Source organism: Gadus macrocephalus, chromosome 15 (genome assembly GCF_031168955.1).
Source record: "Gadus macrocephalus chromosome 15, ASM3116895v1".
In the NCBI taxonomy this organism is placed as follows: Eukaryota; Metazoa; Chordata; class Actinopteri; order Gadiformes; family Gadidae; genus Gadus; species Gadus macrocephalus.
The window spans coordinates 18,776,877-18,799,376 of record NC_082396.1 but is presented as its reverse complement, the minus strand read 5'-3'; the positions used below and the strand labels follow the sequence as shown (position 1 = coordinate 18,799,376).

Genomic DNA, 22,500 nt, shown 5'->3' with positions numbered 1-22,500 from the left:
ATGTCAGATTTGTTATGTTTTGATGAGCAACGGGATCTACCAGGGTTTTGTGCTAATACACTTTGACGATTACAGAATGAGTCAAATTATATACGCAAATCATTGGTTGTTAAAAAGAACGATTAAAGTAGTTATTTGAAAAGCCCTATTTGGAAGAGTTATCTTTCTCAGAACAATGTCTTAATATTAATAAGCGCCTTTGCGCCTCGACTTGGCAGATGGCCATATCTGACTTACTCCTGCTCACTACGCCACACTCACTAGAGACCTCAGGAACAGAACCGTAAACGCTACACCGTTATACGCAAACAAATCATGTTTCCCCTACCATATGCACTATGCATTTCTAACCTGCAGTACAGCTCCTTTTAGTCCCAGAGACGGGGATGTACAGCGTTTAAGGCATGGCCCTTTGTTGGGAACACTTGGAGCCCAGGTTCTGGCATGTGTGACTCATCATCATATGTGTGTTTGTTTTTGAACAAAGCATTGAAGTCCGCCCTGTGCCAGGGTAGCTCACGCTCAGAGGCTGAGCATGGAGCCCCTCTACCAGGCTGCTGAGTTGAGAGGCAGACAAAGGAGAACTAAGTGTTGACTTTGGTATGCGGGTAGCGGCTTGCTTTGGGTTTGCCTTCCTTGAAAACGGGGGCTTTATGTGTTACCTTGGAACGATCATAAATTAGATTTCGCCACTTAAGTTAAATAGGACAACAGCCAAGAGTGCTGCTCATGCATCATGTTCAGGGGAAAAGTTGTAAAATAGCTATTATGAAACAAACAATGAAAAATAACGAAATAAAGCGTTTTACCATTTAGCCTTTCTATATTGATGTGTAGACCATTAACAGCTTGTTGTTGATCTATTTCCGTGTAATGGATGCATCACTGTTTAAAAGCAAAACAACAAAGATTCTGAAATGCATGAACCAATAAACCAGATCAAAACAGAAGAAGCCAATTATGCACCCTAAAATATATATCTATTTTTTGTTTTTTAGATTTTTTTTTATTATTTTTAATCTCCATCGTTAAATGCTCGTTAGGCTTTTGTGTGAATGACTGGATGAGGGCTTGTTGGCCAACCAAATCCCATCAACTGTAACTGGAGCATGATTTATTAGAATACATATGTTTTATTGATTTATGGGCTCCTTGTTTATACAGGCATTCATTTATTTATAGGTCGATGCTGTGATTTGTTTTCTTTCCTCTGCGTAATGAATAGGATCAGCCTTGAAGCTTATCCACTTGTTCCCCCTCAACTCTCTCCTTCTCTTTCTCTCTCTCCCCCGCTCTATCTTTCTTTTGCCCTCTTCTCACTCTCTCTTTCTTTTGCTCTCTCTCAACTCTCTCATAACTCTTATCTCTTTCTCTCCACCCTTTTCCTCTCTCTCTCTCTCTCTCTCTCTCTCTCTCTCTCTCTCTCTCTCTCTCTCTCTCTCTCTCTCTCTCTCTCTCTCTCTGTCTCTCACTCTTTTTCTCTCTGTATATGCATCCAGCTATCATTCAGGTAATACAAGCAAGATTGTATATAAAATTGGCTCTTTATGCTCTTTTTGCTCTTAATGAGTTATAAAGAGATATTTCTGACGGATTTAAACTCAAATACCAATTTGTAACTTGACTGTAGCCTGCTTTAAGCATGTGTTTTAAACATGATGTAACCTTGACGCTGTTTTTCAGTTGGCCCGAGGGAGGGCCGCACTGATTGAAATGGGGACACAGCACTTTGACATATTTCATTTAATTTTAAAATGAAACTGCTTCTTCATTTTTTGCCTACTTACCGCTGATACTTGTTCATATTCACGCTGACGGCATGCACTCAGCATGTATACTTTTCAGAGATAATCAACAGCTTATTATATAGGTCATGGCTTTCATCAGGAAGCCCATGTACATAACATTCAGTTTTTGACAGGGTTCACAAATTCAGCACTGTTAGTTTACACTGACGGCATGCCCTTGAAAAAACAGGACCACCTTTTTTGGATCAAGTTTCTGTCAATCGCCTCTACAGTCGAACTGTGCTGACTGGTGTCTTGTTTATTTTAGCTTCTTTGTTTGCTGCAAAAACAATGTAGAATCGTTTATCTTCTGTTGCTCCGGCGCGTACAGTCGACGTTCACAAGCCGAGGTTCACACCTCTGTGGAAACACACTCACACACAGCTCCACAAATCCCAACGAGGATGATTTCATAATCCACGGCAATAATAAACTTCTTTGAACAGTTTAATTGGCTCTTCCTGGAATGGCTGCGCTCCGCTTCATTTGATCTGATGAAAGAGTAATGTTGCGTCGTCCCGGGGGGAGCAAGTACAAAGGCACACAAATAATGAATTAAGAGCACTAGCCGTTACTTTCTATTTCTCCCAATCGCCGCCACAATGAACGCAGAGACACAGAGCTTTTTACACGCATTCATGCCCTGACTAGCTTTAATGTTCAACGGCTAATTACATTTATTAAGCTTGTTTTGCAGTTAAACAAAGATTCCCCCTTCCTCCTCCTGCCTTCCAGTGGACTGCAGTATCCAGGGGTTAGGGTTTAAGATGATATTTCATTTAGAAACGCTGCAGCCATTTTGAATGTAGAGCAGAAGTGTGTGCACAGGTTAAAGAAACCAGGGACATGATGCGGTATCTTAGGATATAGTTCAACATGTCTGTATGGAATGCAAATCATTCTCACCCCAATGCTTATGCTGCATGTTAATAAGAAACAGTAGTAGGTTATGCTAAACCCACGGAGGAGAAATATGTAAAATTGAAACTGAAAAAGTCCTGATGGTTGGGGTGAATGTCATATTTCTCCTGCGGTGGAATATTAATAATGACAGCTTGAATAAAGCGTACACTGTCCTGGTATCGCCAGAGAAAAATGTGCTCATTACCAGGACACGGCGATCTCTCTGTCTTTGTTGCCCTCACAGACAGACACACACACAGACACAACGACACACAGCCACACGCACACACACACAAAAACACACGTGCACAAAGACTTGTACTTTGCAGAAGACACTCCACTTGCTAATTGTATTTCTGACAACTTACTTGTCTCAGCGTCACCCTGAAGCCAAAGACATCACTCTTCTAAACAACATTTGCTTAAACATGAACACTGCACACACACATACACACACACACACACACACACACACAAACAAACACACATAAGCACACAAGCACACACAAGCACACACAAACATACACACATGCCACGCATGTAGGCATGCATGAATGCACACAGGCACGCATGCACAAACACACACACATACAAACATACACACACACACACACACACACACACACACACACACACACACACACACACACACACACACACACACACACACACACACACACACATGCACTGATATCTCTTTGCTCTCTTATGACTACTTTAGTCATGTATGCAAACATTTGAAAAAAAAACAAATGGAATGCATAGAAAATAATTCTGGGAATTGAAGCCAAATTAAAAATGTCTGGAGTCTTTTTTTTTAAATCTTTTTATTTATCTCCTGGTAAACACATACACACTCGTCGGGCTTGTCTCCATGGCAACAGCAGTGGGTGCGTGCCCGGCCCACTGTTTTGATAGCTGCTGCTGATTATGATTGATAATTACTAGTTGACTGGTGGTGTCCTCGTTTCTCACTAACATATGGCGGGGGCCGCCCTTCCTCATGCCTCTGCCTAATTGTTCCCCTTTTCTGATAATAGCTTTTTAATGTCTCGGTTTGTTGCAAACATAGAGCAATGTATTTTATTTATTTTCTCCAACACCACCACCACCACCCGGTTTGTAATTACATCTGCTCTGACAGTTTTTAGATGACAGCGAGGGGAAATAGATTTGAAAAATGGGAGCGGAGAGAGAAAGAAAAATGAGAGAGAGAGATGAGAGAGAGAGGATAGGAGGGGGAGGTGAAGAAATCGAATTGATTTGTCATTAAATTTATGTTCCCCTCCCTATACAATGGTTGAGTTAATTTGACAGATTATGAGGACATGGGAAAAGAGAAGCAGTTTTTCTTACAGTGTAGTCGCATATTACAATTCACAACATCTGTTAATTGCCAATCAGTGTGACTTTAATGTAAGTCGGCAAATCAGTGTTCCCTTCATTATCTGTAGGGAGAAAAATGTAAAATGCATACAACCTGCTATTTAGAGTCAATTGGAAGCAATCTCTTTATATTCACACCAGAGGACACTCAGTGAGTGAATTACTTCCTGGTAACAGTTGATGTGTGCTGCCCTACTTACTGGGCCAGGCATTGTCTCCCAGCAGTATCATCCCTACACGGAACATGCAAAATAGCCACTTTGAAGAACGGATATGGAAGAATATATTATGGCAGAAGTTCTTGATCAGACTACATCTATACAAAATAAGACCTCAACTGTGATGCAAAACCTTTTATTGGTGAAAAACTTTATAGACATATCTTTGAGCATGTAACGTACTAAAATGCCTTGAATACATTAAATTCATTTGTTTGGTCAAGAGATAATTATAATATTGAATATTCACTAGTGATGGGTCGGTCGCAAACGATTCGGTCAGAGTGAACGAATCCCGAAGGTGAACGATGATAACTGATTCCCAAAACAAGAGAATTGATTTTTTTTTTTCTTTTTTTTTTTTACATATAACAAAAATATGGTCTCGTAAATAAAAAATACAAACGACCAGAGCTTCGTCTCCCCGCAACCTTATATTGATTGAGTCTAAAATGATCTCATAGATTCAGCCAAATAGAGTACTACAGCAGGTAGCAATCGCGTTGCATGGCCCATGGGTAAACAAATGATAAGGCACCACCACACAAGTTAACTAACGATCGCCCTAGGCTTCAATATCATGCAAAGTTTTCTTTTTATTTTGTTCTACATCACAATTGCATGCTTTAATAAAGTATTGTTTTTACGAGTTCGAGTCTCATTTGGTCTAGTAGGGAATTTGCACAATGGTGCTTCATTGCTTATTAGCGCTTCTTGGAAGACGCCATTTACTTCTTAGGGTTAGGGTTAGTATCCCATTATGTATTAAGGATATTTATGAAAAAAAGGCACGTATGTGCTTCATATAAATGCTTAATATTTACACTGGGTACTTTCGCCAGAACATTAGAAAGTAATAGGCTACATGCATGTTGATTAACATTTATTCCATCATTTCTGATTCCCTGTCAAATGACGTAATAGACCATCTGACCATATGATAAACTAATCAAACAAAGAAATTGTGATAGTGAACGGAACTGAAAGAACTGATTCCTGGAAAATAATCGTTTTGCCCATCCCTAATATTCACCATGTCAATGACCTTTTCGAAATAATAATGGTTATGCTAAATGGGCAGGACAAAGGGCATCCTCTTCATCCCATTGGTCCATTGTCGTCATGATTGACGCACTTGTAGTAGCTGGGTACAGGACACACTCTCCTGTAGTCATTTCTATTTGTGGCTTCAGAATTAGTTAGGTCTGCCACAGGCTACAGCCAAACACACACACACACACACACACGCACGCACACACACACAAACACACACACACACACACACACACACACACACACACACACACACACACACACACACACACACACACACACACACACACACACACACACACACACACACACACACACACACACACACACACACACACACACACACTGTGAGGAGGATAATGATGCATTCAGACACAGCTGTCAGTAAACCAGCAGAGGGAATGGTCTTTGAGGGGAAATAAAAGGCAGATTCCAAGGGGCTGTATTGCGCCACTTTTTGTGAAATAAAATCATAGGCTAGGAAATGCATCACAACGGAGCAGGATGGCTGATCCACCTAATTCTTTTTTTTCTAAAAAGCAGTGGCGGGGATCTTGTAGAATGAATAAATAAAGATGGAATCCAGCTCACACGGCGCCTAGCCTGTGTTGCAGGATATTGTGATGAGTGCTTGTGTACTCATGTATGCTTCAGACTACAAGCCAGGATAGACAGTGTACAGTGGTCCGCAGCACAGAGGAGCAGCTTGTGTTCTTCAAGAAATGCCCCCAAAAGCACCTGCCCTCCCTGGCCCGGTCCCGTGCCCGCTACAGCACTACACACACACTGGTCCGCTCCGCTACACACACACACCGCGTCCGCTGGAATGAAATAAGAAATGAAAACATTCCATAAGTCTTTCATCTATGTCTCCGTTCTGAAATAAATCCAATGAGTGTTATTCTGCAGTCAGGCGGTGGTGGGCCGTAGAACTGACTTCCAGCTCCGCCCAAACCCACATGGGAGGGGGCAAGGCGGGGGGTGGGGCTATTAATATTGAAAAATATACGGTTTAAGGCCTAAAACATTTGCAGCTTCACGTTAAAGTCTGTGTTTATTCTGTGTTTTACCATCACATTGAATGTGAGGCTGTCTCTCCGAACTGAGGACCTCAGCTATGAATCTATTTAAACATTCATGGGTAGATACATGTCCATAGAGAGAGAGAGAGAGAGAGAGAGAGAGAGAGAGAGAGAGAGAGAGAGAGAGAGAGAGAGAGAGAGAGAGAGAGAGAGAGAGAGAGAGAGAGAGAGAGAGAGAGAGAGAGAGAGAGAGAGAGAGAGAGAGAGAGAGAGAGAGAGAGAGAGAGAGAGAGAGGTTCTTTGGATGCTGGGTGACACCTGTGGTTGCTGTGAGTGTTGGTTTAGTGAACAGCCCTGTCTAATCCCTCCATTGTGCCCTTGACACATCTTTAATAGCCTTGTACCAGAGTCGTTTCAGCTTGTGTGTCAGGGGCCTCCAATACAGGTTCTCTCTCTCAAACCAACCCAACACTGTTCATAATCTCTGAACTTGCACACACACTTTTGATATGTAGTATATACTCATAGCTATCTTTTGCTCCGTCACTCTTTTTCTCTTTCTTCCTCCAAAGCCTCTGGATTCATTAATTCCTGTTCTCTTCTTCAGTATTCCTGCCTTTCCATGTCTGATTTCTGTGTCTATTCGATTACTGCTCCTTTTCTTCTTCCCCCAAATAGCTTCTCAGCGTGTGTGTATTTGCGTGTGAGGTTATGTGAGTGTGTGTATTTGTGTGTGCGGGAGCGTTTGTTTTTTGATGTGTGTTTGATTGTGTGTGTGTGTGTGTGTGTGTGTGTGTGTTTTTTTATGTTTTTGTGCGTGTGGTTTCCAAGCATTTTCCCAAAAAGAAATGCACTTCCCCTGCTTAAAAATCAAGAGTCAACCCCATTCCTCATTGGCCTCACAACAACTCATTAAAATACCTGCCTGCTGTATTAGCTGCTGCGCTCATCAATAGACATAGTAGTTCTTTGTCCTCCGAGGCTGCAGCTAACCTGTACTATTCCACATTCATGCAATTAGTTTTTTAGTTTACTTTTTTTTTTTTTGTCTGTCTAATTATTCCAAATTAATCCAAAGTGAATCATCGCAGGCAATCAAAGCGATCCACTGTGGTTTAAGTTGAGTAATACCTCTATTGGTCCCTCTCTCCTCCATCCACATGCCCACCCTCTCTGTGGGGACACCATGCATAACTTTTGGGATGATTTCGCTGACGGAAGGTATGAGAATTATTGAGTTATTTGTATTCATTTTCTGTGGTTGCTGTCAGTGTCTGATAGAGAGAGAGCTGTGGCCAGTGTGTGTGTGTGTTTATGTTTGTGTGTGTGTGTGTGTGTGTGTGTGTGTGTGTGTGTGTGTGTGTGTGTGTGTGTGTGTGTGTGTGTGTGTGTGTGTGTGTGTGTGTGTGTGTGTGTGTGTGTGTGTGTGTGTGTGTGTGTGTGCGTGAGGTAGACAGTCACTCACTCACCTGTCAGACATGACAATGTTGGAGTAATGAGCACACAGAAAGGGATACGTGTTATAGCTGTTCACACACCCCGGTTATTCATGCAAACGTCTCTCTTTCTGTTTTTTAAGCTTTTAAAAATAGATGTCCTGTGATATAATTGTGCTGAGACAGGTAAGAACAGAGCGGCCTCACCACGGAAGATAAAAGGTTTGAAATGTAGATATTTCATGTCTCTGCACGTTTTTTGGGAGAATAGTTTGGCGGTTATACTGTAATGTTTTCCCTCTGAAAAGAGCCACCACACAGCGTAATTATAACCCGCGGACATGGACTTGGCTACTGCTTGAGATCCTTGAGTCCTTGTGCCAGCCAACCGAGCAAGACGAGGAATTAGCCCTTCAGTCCCAGTTTGAACTCTGACCCCATTATTGTCAAACTGAGTTCACACCGGTAAGCTGACATTTGAACAGGCAGGAGAGGTACAAAAATGATGGGGTGTCATCCACTGTTTAACCCACCCTAAATAAAGGAAAAGGGAATGGTCTTTATTAAGAGAGAGTTGAGCAAATCTAACACAGGGAAAGCACGGTTGGCCAACCATCGGTTTCCATTCCACGGTCATACTGATACAGTATTAAATGAAAAGATAGTCATTCTGGAAATGTTGCTATTTTCACACCAAGGATTCAAAGTAATTCTTTCATCCGCATTCCTCGGAGGGCAACTGCTAATTTGTGTGTGGTTGTGAAATTGGTTTCAGTCGAACACAGCCGTCTCTCTACACCTGATGCTGCAGCTATGTACTCTGCTGTTATTATGTGTCATTATGCGCTGCGCTGCGCACTGAAATCTGTTTTTAGTGATCATTCAGACTTACTGGCAAAGGTTTTGATTATCCTTTTAAGTGAACAAGCTTACACTGTCGAGTTGAGCTGCGGTGAAAATAAAATCAGCCAGCTCAAAGGAAAACATGAGCGTCAGCAGCACGGCTTTGTGAGCACAAACCAGGGCCAGCTATTATCATTCAATTGATTTTTTGGATTCAGTTTTATAATGAATCAAGTTCTCATAAAACCCTACGTCATTTCGAGGACGTTTTTCTTTTTACACGGCGTTCGTTTCCTCTTAAGTTATGCGTTGTTCAGTCGATGACCATAACATAGTTTTAATGTCGCCGAGTGTCTATACGTTGTTGATAGACTGCGATCATCGTCCCCGACATCAGAGCCGGGGAGCGCTACGTACATATTAGCTCCCCTCTCTCTCCTAGGGCACCCATCAGCAGGGCTGTCAGGGCCCGCTTGATGTGTGTCTACCTCTCTTTCCCGCCCCTCAGCCAATCAGAGCCCTCCTCTCCGGGCCCCCCGTGGCGGCACGCTGTTGATTCATCCAGCAGTCGGGGGAGGCCTTCTGAAAACGGTCTCTAATGACTTTTTCATTATCATTGACATCAACCGAATGGTAATGAAGTAGCTCTTACCAGGGCGCGGGTTTTAATTGAATCCAGGAATAAAAGAGGGAAATAATGTAGGGAGGGAGAGAGGGAGATAGGGGGCGGGCAAGGGGGAGAGAAACTCGAGGCTACGCCGCGGAGAGCTGTATGCTGCTGGAGCGCTGAGGGCAGCGGGGTGAATCAAAGAGATCATGTTGTCAGGTAAAGTCATTGTGACTTCCATGGCTGTGGGGTTTAGCCCGGCGACAAGATATGATGGATTCGCCTCACAGGTAATAATCCCAACGTGTGCGCACGCGTGTCTGTCTTTGAGTTTGTGTGCATTGTGCGTGTGTGTATGTTAGTGTTTGTGTGTGTGTGTGTGTGTGTGTGTGTGTGTGTGTGTGTGTGTGTGTGTGTGTGTGTGTGTGTGTGTGTGTGTGTGTGTGTGTGTGTGTGTGTGTGTGTGTGTGTGTGTGTGTGCATGTGTGTGTGTGTTGCGTGCCTCTGTGTTGACAAATGCGCAAAGGTCTTGTCCTTCTCCTTACGTATACCATATGTTGTATACATATAAATGTGTATGTGTGTGTGAGAAGAAATGTGTGTGTGTATGTGTGCGTGTGTATATGTGACTGTGTGTGTTTGTGTTTGTGACATGCCCCCTACTGCCTGTGCTGATCCAGGCACGGATCATCCAGACAGGTCAGTGACCCAGATCAGCCCAGATCGGCCCAGAGCTGCCACAACAGAGAGACCAAAATAATAAGAGTAGTAGTAATAAGAGTAGTAATAATCATCAACATCAACATCCTTGCTGGCGTTGGCGTGGTCATAATAATAACAATAATATCAATAATAACCATGATAACAATACAGCTCAATAGGGATGGGTCTTTAGTGTGATTGACAGCCTTCCCTTTGTACCATCCAACCCTTCCTACTTACTGTATGTTGTACATCATGGCACTTAATGTACACACTTATATGTTGTACTTATTTATAGTACTTAGTTTTGTTGCATCTTATCCTAGCTATCTTAATTGTGCATGGGGAATGGGTTAACCCAGGGATTGTTAGTGCTTGCTTCAATTGGTTCTATGAACATCTCTACTGTACCGACAGAGATATATTGCCTCACCTTCTTCTGACAAATGTACTTATTGTAAGTTACTTTGGATAAAAGCGTATGCTAAATACCCTTAATGTAAATGTAAATGTACCACTATGTTGGCTTAAGGACACCCAGGCCAATGTGTTTATATATCGGTCAGCATGTGTGTTAAACAGTGAAGAGGACTTCCGCCCTGTGTCAGCCGTCAGTGGACAAACTCAAGTATGATCACCTGCTCCGCTGGGTTTGTGTGCATTATGTGTGGTTATGTTTGTTATCAGTGTACTTGAACACTGGCGGTATTTATCAGTGTATACTTAGGATCCTATCTGGTGTTCATAGCACTATTGAGTTTCCTAGCGAGCAGGGAAGTGAGTCCCAGCCGGCCGGGCTGGTATTTAAATTCAAAGGGGATAGCAAGGTGATAACAGATGATCTATAGCTTCCAATTCAAAGGTTATTTAAAGGCGACGAGGGAGATGACCATTTAGATCCTAAGAAAAATATATATTAGGCCTACCATATGCATTCGCTCCAATGTAGAGTTTGGAGGTAGGCCTACCTTCTCTTTGACATTTCAATTCATCCAAAGGAATGCGATTCAGCCAACGCGTCAATATTCCCTATTGATTTTCCCGGCTGAATGTACGATTGCACATCAGGGACGCAATAGGACAACGTTTGCAACAACAACAATGACAACTAATTTGCGGTGGCAATTGAAAAACCTGAACCGCAGATGCATTACAATTTCCGAGGCGTGTCTCGAAACACTGAATAGAAAAACTATGGCTGCATGTGCATCGCCTCAATTTCAATCCCACATCGATAAAGACCACATCTCCACAAAGTTGTGCCCCCCACCCCCAATGATGACGAATCGATGGCTTCCCATTGTGTGTTTGCCTGACTGTGCTTTCGCTGCATCGGATCTGCAGTTAATGTCTTGTTTTGCCAAGCAGCATCATTTGACATGATAATATATGTAAACAGAGCGTTATATAACACCACCGCTGTCTGTTTAGCAAAGCATAAGACTTCAGGGGGGAAGGCAAAGAAACACATTGAAAGCAAGCAGTTCCTGGGGATGCGTTGTGTACACGCACGCACGCACACACACATACACACACACACAAGCACACACGTGCGCACTGAAAACGGCGCCACTAGCTTACACATAAATCATCTTCCAGGTCAGAGCTGGAGGTATTAAAGGGGGATGAGTCATCTGTTACACAAAGGCTTCATGTAATATTCTGCAGTAATGAAGGGCGGCCAAATAGGCTGGGAGAGGAGATTAATCGCTGTTGTTACATATTTTTATTATTGATGTTATCATCGTTGATCATAAATACCGATCGCTGCGGCAGCTGCATTAGCAGAAGCGCGTATGTATCACGTTAATACAGGTTTGTGCATTTAAATTGAATGAACGCGAGAGAGACACATAATAGAGCAAGAGATTGAGAGGGAGAGAGAGCGTGAGAAAATAAACACAATGGAACGGAGAGCGAGGAATGGAGCCAAGCCCATGTAGTTTGAGTTGATGTAACTTTGAATACAGCAGGATTCAAGTGGATGTTTCTCCAGGCGAGCGGCGAGGCCCTGATGAGCGCATCATCTAATGGTCGTATTCTACCTCCCTTTGTAACTGTTGTATGAATAACACAACGTTTAGGATTGATATTCCGGGTGGCTGAGCCACAGTCATGTTGACTTGTTTTAATGACGGCCTCTTTATTTTATTCAGCGGCGTGTTATACTAGTGTTTTCCTGATGAGAATTTGATCCAACGAAAATAATCAAGAGTCCCTTTGGCGCATAGCAACCTTGACTGTGAATTGATTGTCATTGCAGATGGAAAGGGAGAAGTAGATGCTGTGTAATGCATGGCTTAACTTGGTCTGTTCAACGCTATTGCTGTTCAAATCTCATACTATACATACTAGAACACAAGCAAGATATTACACTTAGTATGACAAACAACAAGCTAATACAGACATACAACTTATAGATACTTAGACAAGACCTACAAACAGCCGCAAAGTATATCTTCTTTATGTTGCAATGCCTCCCATCCTCTTTATTATACAGTTAGTACAAGGCCGGGTTGGGAATCTCTGTCTACCCGTAAAAAAAAATGCAACCGTGGCGGGTGAACATCCGAGTGCTTTGGTTGTCAGGACCGGTAGCCAGCGATTGTTCTGCTCACCGGCCTCTTCTCTCCCTCGCTTTCAGCGCCCAACCTCAAGGGCCGGCCGCGGAAGAAGAAGCTGTCTGTCTCACAGCGGAGGGACTCCCAGAGCCAAGGTCAGGGGTCAATGCCGGGCTCAACTCAGGGGTCGGCCCCGGTGGCATCACAGGAGCCCTGCAGTCCGTCCAGCAAAAAGAACCCTGCCAAGGTAGGAAGTCCACGATGACACATTCATTGAGATGTGTTGATGCGCGCAAGCATTATTCAGTTATAGCAAGTGTTCTCACGCTGAAGTGAACATCACCAGAAAATGGAACGAGAAACAAATGTTTTGAGCTTGGTGATGGCTTTTAAAATAGCATTGACCGAGATCCAGTAGAACTTTATTCCTCAGCAGGTTGTCAAAGGGAATTTGAAGAATTGTTTTCCTTTGTTATAATTAAATACACTTCTGTGTCTATGTTATTGCTGTCATCCTGAATGAAAAACAACACAAAACAACAACTACCGCTAAAAACCACCATGTTTTTTTCTGCTGTTGTGTCCTGGTCTGTACAACAGACAGTCGCTTACCTTGAGTGCTGTACACTCCCATTGTTGACCCAAAATCACATTAAAGGGTTGTCCTGGTTCTGGTTCCCTGAGCAACAAGACGCCTCTGTGACTCGCAGTTTTAATCAGTTTTATTTTTTGGACATGGAAGTGTACCTCACTGCAAGAAGGGCAACAGCGCCTTCACCACGTTCCCTTGGGACGACAGCACTAAAACAACAACAACAACATAAAACACACCTTTAATGTCCCCTTCCTGTAAACAAATTGGCTTCACAAGCACACATTGTTGATTAACATCTCATCGAGCGTCCATCATCGTATTCAACCGCCTGCCTTCTGACCCAAATGGCTTCCATTGATTTTCTCCTTCTCGGTCTTCCACCTCGCAGCTCAAACCCAGCAGCAAGGCGGCGGGAAGCGACAGCAGAATAAGCTCGGCCGCGAGGCCAAAGGTCAACGTCCAAGCCCGCAGGTCCTCGGGCGAGGAGAGGGAGCGAGGCAAAGAGAAGGACAGGGAGAAGGAGAAGGAGAAGGAGGAGAGGAGGGAAAAGAAGGCGGAGAAGAAGAAGCAGGAGGCGGAGGCGGAGGTGGAGGAGGAGGAGGAGAACAGCGCGGAGGAGCAGGCCTTCCTGGTGGCCCTCTACAAGTACATGAAGGAGAGGGACACGCCCATCGAGAGGATCCCATTCCTGGGCTTCAAACAGAGTGAGTGTCGATTGGTGGATGGTGTCCTGCACTGTGCTAGGGCAGGGGACTGGGGAGGCACACCATACTCCACACCAGATTTACATCCATGTAATAATATCCACCCAGCTGTTATCGATTACAGCTCAGGCCCAGGGTTTCTCATAGTGGAAGCACTTATGACCTTTCTATGTTTGCATCACAAGTACCAGGATTCACACACCAAATCAGACCGCACGTAAACCAATAATATGAATAATATACGATTCATTATTGTAACAAATGTGCTGGGTGTCGGTGAGTGCCTGCATAGACAACAGCAGTAGTCTGTGGCCTGAACTCACCATATCAGCTGGTTGAACTGTATTCACCTTAACTAAGCTGACCGTTGGGCCTGTTTTTTTTTATGCCGCTGTTAACATTCTCAGCATTTTGAGCCTCAAAAACGACTGTTGAAAGTTAGCACTTTTCAGCCAGCATCATGTTATTATTTTGATAATTCATGCCTCCCCTGACCACATGTCACTGTCTTCAGAGGCCGGTGTTTCTCTCTGCGTTCCAAGTAGTGCAGGAGGTTGTTTCCTGTCTTGGAAGAGCAAAACCTCTGGGGGTTTGGTCCTGTTTCTTGTTTGCGTTCCATCCAGTTAACCAGTTGCTACTCCTCAGCGGTCCGGTCAAGGGCACTCTTTAATTCCGTCCGTACGAGGAGAAAGGCCTTGCTTGGCGGAAACACAGATAGCCGCCAAAACTGCTGTATTGGGCCCAAGAGCTCTCCAGAAGCTACAATGTTGGAAAATATACAATTTGATGCGACAATAAACTATGCCAATGTCTATATTAAAAAGTAAATCACATTTAATGGCTTGGGACTGCTTAGCGCATCTCACTTAATAGCACGTTTGGCTGGCTTTATGCAAAGGGGGGTGTAAGTCAATGTGATTATCCTGAGGAGGCGAAGGATGTCCTTGAAGAAACAGCGCATGCACAGGAAACGCACTATGGTTGAGAGATCAAAGATCCAATGTAGGTCGGCTGCTTCATAGCTACAACACACTTATTTGAGAATAGTGAGTGTGTGACAAAATGTCAAATGTCTTGCGTGAAGAGAATAAAAGACTGTACTTCAATGGTTTCCTTTGGCTGAGGGAAGAAGAAAAACACTTTCTCTTTTTTTATCAGACGCGCACACGCACACGCACACAAACACACACACATGAGAACGAATATCGTCATTCTGCTCTCTGAGCTGTGGGGTGAATTGTCTTTTGTGTGATTTTTGTTCTCATTTAACCAGAGAGATATTATGTTACTTTAGTTAATATAATAAACGATAGTCATATAATTAGTCAAATACATTTTCAGAAAATGCAAAAGAAGTAACAGTTTATTCTTCTTCTATAATAATCTTCAAAATAAATAACTAGTAACTATAATTAATCAATATATAATGATAATAAAAAACTGTTTACTCTTGGGTAAAACTCATTATTATAAGCTCTCACATGCAAAATGAGGTCATACTGATTGAACTAACATTACTGGCGTATTTTGACAATCTTGTGGACTTGACTGCCTTCAAATTGTTGCTTAACTAGGTCATTGTGGTCGAGAGAGAGAGAGAGAGAGAGAGAGAGAGAGAGAGAGAGAGAGAGAGAGAGAGAAAAGGAAAGGAACACACCCTATATGTTTATTGGCACCTCTCGCCTGGCTCCGAGCAGAGGGCAGGCCAGCAGGACTGATTTACATACACTACACGTTTTGAATCCCAACCACATAACATCATAAGCACAGCCTCATTATGTGGTGAAATCATGCTGTTTAAAGTTCTTTCTTGGCAGGGAGAACACATCAGCACATGTAAATAGGGGGGGTTTAATTAATACTACTAATTCTCAGATGTAATCAAACCTTCTTTTTTTCCTTTTAAAACTTCACTGCATATACGTTTAGAGATCAAAGAGCACATTTTGCCCTGAGAGAAATTGCAGTCATGTTTATTTGCTTTGAGTAAAAATCTTTTGAATAATGAACTTGAATCCAAATAGCAGAGGGGTGAACTCAAAGGAAACTTCTGCTGGCACAAGATATCGTCAACATAATGGAAAGGGATGAGATGATTACGTAAAGTTACAACATAAACCATAGCGATAATTGTAGTGATATAACTCTAGATATGGTGGCAGCATCTTTAAATCCCATGTTTCAATCTTTGTTAAAGATTAGGTGTACGTTTAATGCCCGCTCTCTCCTTCTCCTCCGTTTACTCATGTTCAATTGATGAGGCCTATGCCATTATTTTATCATTACTCATTATTTCTTTATTCCTGCGAGTCGATGCTCGCTCTACAACAGTGGAGTCTAATTATCCTCTTATCTTGCAGTTTGAATCCTTCATATTAGCGGACGTAAACACAGAGAAAAATAGACACCATTCAACGTGTTTCCCATCATTTTCTCCTCTGTTTTAAATTCCAAACATCCAGAGGAGGAAAGAGAGATAGAATAGCAAAATAAAGTGATGACAAAAACGTGACACAAATTGATAAGTCAGAAGCCGTCACAGTCGAGGAAAGAGTAAAAACAAACATGGCTGCGCTTTATTCATTCAGGTCATTGTCTTGTCTTTCTTTATCACCGGGCTGAGAAGTGATTCTGCTCAACAGCTGTTCCTGGTGAAATGCTATCGATGCAGCAGTCTCATCCAGAGTGAAACAGACAGCGCGGGGGGGGGGGGGGGGCAACAGAGAATACATTATTTAAATTGGGAAGAAGGAAAAGAAGGAAGATGGAGAGGCAAAAAGACGAGGACAAGTTGTTCTCATGTTTTCTTACATTCTTAATAGCCTCCGTTCAAATGAAAACATATAGTGGAAGTGGAGTGTGTATAACAGCTTGCCAGTGTGTGTGTGTGTGTGTGTGTGTGTGTGTGTGTGTGTGTGTGTGTGTGTGTGTGTGTGTGTGTGTGTGTGTGAGTGTGTGTGTGTGTGTGTGTGTGTGTGTGTGTGTGTGTGTGTGTGTGTGTGTGTGTGTGTGTGTGTGTGTGTGTGTGTGTGTGTGTACATGCATAACTAGTGTGTATTCATGCGTGTGTATGTGTCTGTGTTCATGTGAACTCGTCTGTCCCTGTGTGTTTATGTATGTGCGTTCTGTGCACATTCGCGTGAATACGCACGTTTGCGTGTGTTGTGTGTTGGAGGCCAGCGGGCGTGGACTTGTATGTTGGACGCCAGCGGCCGTGGACGTGGAGTTGCGAACATCAGTTTCAATTTGTCTTGTTCCCTTTCTGCCTTGTTGTCTAATTGCCATGCCATCCACGTGTCACTACGGCTGCATTGTGTTGCTGTGTTGCCATCCTTATCTCAGACATAATTGCCCCTACTGAATTGAGGGGAATTAAGAACTGAAATAGCAAATGACAAGACGTCGAGAGAGAGAGATAGAGAGGGAGAGAGGTTGGGAGAGAGAGGGAGAGAGAGGAAGAGAGAGTGAGAGAGAAAGAGAGAGAGAGATAGGGAGAGGGAGAGAGGCAGAGAGAGAAAGAGAGAGATATAGAGAGGGAGAGATGGAGAGAGGCAGGGAGAGATGGAGAGGGAGAGGGAAAAAGCGAGCAAGAGGGAGAGAGCTATATTTTCTCATTTTCTCTTCTCATCTCCTTTATCTGTGTTCAAGGTTCCCCTCCCCATGTGCTGTTGTGGTAATTATATTTCATGCATAACAAGCTAGTTAAATACACCGTCTTTCCGTGTTTTCTACAGTCTGAAGACACAATAGACTGTGGCGTGTTCAGTTAAAAAGAACTAAAATAATAATAATGCCAAAAAGCCCTTTGCCCGGCTGCCTTTGTTATTCTAGCCGTGCGTCGACGACCGTCGCTAAGAGAGGAGGGTTGGAGGGAAGGGAAAAAATCAATGCTGTCAAATGCGGAGATAGGAAAATGTCATTTTGACAAATGCAAGGCTTTGTGTACTCACAGATTGAATTCTGATGGATTTCTCCCCAGGCACGGCCTGCTTTTCTTATTTATAGGCCTTCATATAAAAATGTTAAACAATGATGTTACAGAAAGCAAATACAAATGTCATTTGGCAGCGAGCAAGTCTCAGATGAACCTGCGGTCTGTTGTTCGGAGGGGGAAGGTAATATTTCGGAGACAAAGAGTCGTTTGAGGCTTTTCACGAAGCGTGCTCAGCGCAGGAGGGCTGTTGATCTGGGAAATCTGTGTACAGAAACGCAGATAATGTGCACCAATCACAGATGATACGTAGCGCATCACGCACAGGTCCGCTTTAGTGGGAGCCAGGGGTTTAAATAGGACAATCTATGCAAATGGCAAATAAGGCATTTGTTCCAACGTTACGTCACCAGCTATTCATGTTCAGTACAGCAGATAAAGGCTTTCACGTGTGAGCACAGGTCTTTGTTTGATGGGATGATTGGAAATCAAATGATCCGCTATTTTCCGGGGGTTGCCAATCACAGATGATCAACACATCGACAAAGTGCAGCTTCATGTTGGTGATATTTTGAGCTGCAGGATAACAATTTCCTTGTTTGGTCCTCTCTCTCTATTCTGCAGTAAACCTCTGGACCATGTTCCAGGCCGCTCAGAAACTCGGGGGATATGAGTTAGTAAGTATTCACACATGTTCCATTACCCTTCTTTTCTCTCTTTTTTTCTCTCTCTCTCTCTCTCTCTCTCTCTCTCTCTCCTTCCCTCGTCCCTGTGTCTACCCTTTTCCTCCCCCCTCTGTCTTTGTATCACTTCTTCACTAACTTCTCTTCTCCTCTCTCCCTCTTCTCTCCTTTTTTCGTCACTATTTTCCCAAGGAGAAGCTCTTGGTCAAAGAGCCACATTTAGCAAAATGATGCCGTTGTTTCAAAATCCCCTTGGAGTGGAAAACACATGTTGGCCTGCCCACGATTCGGTCAAACAGTAAATTGGTCATATATTGGTCATTTTTTCCCATGTTCAAATGTATATGTGTTCCATTAAGTGCTCATAATCTCCCACACAGATGCACAGTCTCACACACACAGACAGGCACACACACACACACACACACACGGATCCATGCACACATGTACACACACACACACACACACACACATGCACACACACACACACACACACACACACACACACACACACACACACACACACACACACACACACACACACACACACACACACACACACACACACACACACACACATACACATACAGATACAGAGAAAGACAGAAACATAAACACTTTGATAACAATGTTTTCTAAGCAGGATGAATAAAGAGAGAGAGAGAGAGAGAGAGAGAGAGAGAGAGAGAGAGAGAGAGAGAGAGAGAGAGAGAGAGAGAGAGAGAGAGAGAGAGAGCATTGTTTACCTCAGCGGGGATACCTGTTGCACGCTGCACGCCTGTTGTACATGTGCAACTATACACGTGCAACATATTTCCCTATGTTCCCAAGTCATAGTCGCTTAATGCAGTGCCATGAATCGTCTGGCTCATGTCTGTTCCTTCATGGGTGCTCTAAAGCCATGCAAACAGGTTGCAAGCCAGCCAGCCAATCTATAAACACGATGCAGCTTGTTTAATTACAGCCTTTACAGTTTTCCCAGGGCCGCGTCGCTGCTGCTGATTATCCCGTGGCTCATGTGGAAGGCGTGTTAACCGGACCGCTCTGTGTGAATGTCAGCCATGTTGCTAACTGTCATTTACGCAGTTAGCCAATGGGATGCTCATCTGCAGAGAGAGAGAGAGAGAGAGTGAGAGAGAGAGGGTAACCGCTGTTACGAGTGAAAGAGTCGCATCGCCGTGACGACAGCTGACTAACACTTAGCGGAGTGTTTTATGTGAGGACTATGAAGTGGGCCACTTTAAAAAGAGTTTTCAGAAATTACCGGAATGGCGTGACTCAATATGTTAAAGGGAAATGCCATGGAGAGGAGCTCAGCATAGGAATGCATGGAGCGGAACGCAAGCACTCATTAACATTCACTTATTTTGTCCTTCTTTCTTTCTTTCTCTCTTTCTTTGTTTTTCTGTTTGTGTTTTTGTTTGTTTCCTCATCTCTTCCTCTCCTTCATTCTTTCCTTCCGGTTCTTTCCCCCAGATCACGGTCCGCCGGCAGTGGAAGCACGTGTATGACGAGCTGGGCGGGAACCCCAGTAGCACCAGCGCCGCCACGTGCACACGCAGGCACTACGAGAGGTGAGCTCCACGCACCGCCTGGTACACGCCGCTGTGCCCATCTCACTGAGTCCCTATTACCCCCCAACTCCAAGCTGACACTCCCTGAGTCACCCCACCCAACCCCCCCCGGGATGGGGGAGCGGTCAGAGCCCTAGTGCCCGGTTCTCCGCTGTTGGCCGGTTGAGATGCAGACTGTGTTGCTACATTTGGAATGCATTTCCAAATGGACTCTCAGGCTAATGCATCCCCCCTCCACATGACAGGCAGTGTCAACATCCCGTCTGGCTTCATTATTAATCTCAAACGCTGTTTATCATCAGTCATTAGTTTATTGCTCATATTTGCCATGGCAACTTGAAACACTCAAATGTGAACATAGCTAAATATATGATCATGTTATTTATTTTAACGATCCCAGCTGCGTTCTGCCCATGTTCTGCATGTCAACCCGAAACAAGAGCAGACAGAACCACAGAGCGCCACCTTTGTTATCAGAGTGGGCAGCTCTGATTGGGTTAACGGACGCGTTCATCACGGTGAAAACATGCTGGGGAGGGGCGGGGGGAGGGGTGTAATTGATTAATCTTGTCTGACACAATGGAAGATATTGCACTGTGGAGAACAGACGTGCATTCCAAAGCAAACATCCCGAGGTGATGAGATTCAAACGATTAACAAATACTCCAATGCTTCAATTTAAGATAAAAGATAAATAAATATATCTATAAAATAGATTAGAGATATATTTAAAACGGCTCATATTATCTATTATTTATAGAACATTCGCAATAATATGAAGTACTAGGACATGAGATGCGTTCCTCTAATGTATTCATCTAATCAGTCAGTCAGACACTGCAGCATTTCTGAACCTCCGCATAACCATCATCACTCACATGGTTTTACTGAACCAAAGCAAACATATGGATACCGTCCTGGGGGAACCGGGGAAATATGCTGAAATGCACACATGCACCACACACACACATGCACACGCACACACTCACATGCACCACACACACACACACACGCTGAACATCAGTCCCAAGGTTAAACAAATGGTAAAATATGATCTTATTGTAGCAGAAGATAACCAGTCACTCATAAACCATGCCGTCCCCGTATGACTGCATACTGCTGCTAAGCCGTGTGTGTGCGTGGGTGTGTGAGCGCGTGCGTGTGCATGTGTGTCTGTGCGTGCGTGCGTGTGCGTACACAGGCACTTACCTGTCTGTGAGGAAGCAATTTCCAAGCAATACCATTTGACAGGACTTAGGTCACTACTACAGTATATTGCATGTAAGTAGATAGAATAAAGTCAATATTAATAAATAAAAGAATGGGGAAGGGGGGAGAGGGGGCAGCTTGAAAGAATTTTATTTTATGTCCCAGCTGTTTTCTGTCTCTATTTATTTTCATGAGATGGAATTATGACTGATTATGCAAATGCATTGCAAGGTCTTTTTGATGCGGTCCGAGGCAGTAGAGGGTGGACGGGTTCAGCTCATGTCGTCTTTCCATATCCTGGCAATGTTTCTGCACAGTGGGCATTTCTCCTGCAGCTCATTTTGTGTTTCTACAACCCCGGCATTATCCTAAAAAGGCCATGTCTGTAAATTCTTCATCTTCATTCACCATTGAGGATTTTCACACCATGTCGAAAAAAAAAAAGAAAAATACATATTTTGTATAAATTGACAGCTTGCAAATTCTTCCTTGTGTATCTCGCTCCCGGACTGTCACTGACGACGGTCCCAAAGCCCGGCGGGATTCATAACAAGCGTACCACACATGCAGTGTCTGTGGGGCATTGAAATGCCTTGTAGAGCCAGATGTGGAGGAAGGCTCCAGCTCCTTACTCAGGCGCCAGGCATGGCAGGTGGGGTGGGGGGGGTGGGGTGGGGTGGGGTGGGGGGGCAGGGCCTGGAGCTGGCCAGAGGTAGATATGCAGGGGGAGGGCACTGATGTGTGACCACTGCTAGCCTGGCCTTTTCCCTCTCAGGCCAGCGGGGGAGACGCTGAGAGAAAATAATGCTGAATCAATACAAAGCAATAATATCCAGACACTGCAGTGTGGCTATCAGGCTGGTGGAGGGGGAGGGATGGAGAGAGAGGGGGGGGAAGGTATATAGCGAGAGAGAGAGAGAGAGAGAGAGAGAGAGAGAGAGAGAGAGAGAGAGAGAGAGAGAGAGAGAGAGAGAGAGAGAGAGAGAGAGAGAGAGAGAGAGAGAGAGAGAGAGAGAGAGAGAGAGAAAAAGATAGCAAAGAGAATGAGGGGAAGTGAGGGAGGGATGCAAACAGAGAGAAAGCGATACCTATGTGAGAGAGAGAATAGTGAGAAAGTTTGACAGATAGTGGGGAGAGAGAGGAGAGAAAGAGATAAGAGAGATAGAAAAGTGAGAAGGAGCAAGTGAGGGTAAAAAGAGAGAGAGGGTGAGAGAGAGAGAGAGAAAGAGATAGAGATATATATATATATAGAGAGAGAGAGAGAGAGAGAGAGAGAGAGAGAGAGA

At 43.8% G+C, this 22,500-nt stretch overlaps 1 protein-coding gene across 1 annotated transcript in view; it reads left to right on the top strand.

Moving 5' to 3' along the window:
- The window catches only part of arid5b (AT-rich interaction domain 5B), a 70,314-nt gene that overhangs the window by 38,635 nt on the left and 9,179 nt on the right, over nucleotides 1-22,500 (top strand). The window contains exons 5-8 of the mRNA XM_060072597.1: nucleotides 12,602-12,765; nucleotides 13,502-13,817; nucleotides 18,373-18,425; nucleotides 19,908-20,005. Of these exons, the coding sequence (XP_059928580.1) occupies nucleotides 12,602-12,765; nucleotides 13,502-13,817; nucleotides 18,373-18,425; nucleotides 19,908-20,005 (631 nt within the window). The remainder of the gene's footprint in view (nucleotides 1-12,601; nucleotides 12,766-13,501; nucleotides 13,818-18,372; nucleotides 18,426-19,907; nucleotides 20,006-22,500) is intronic.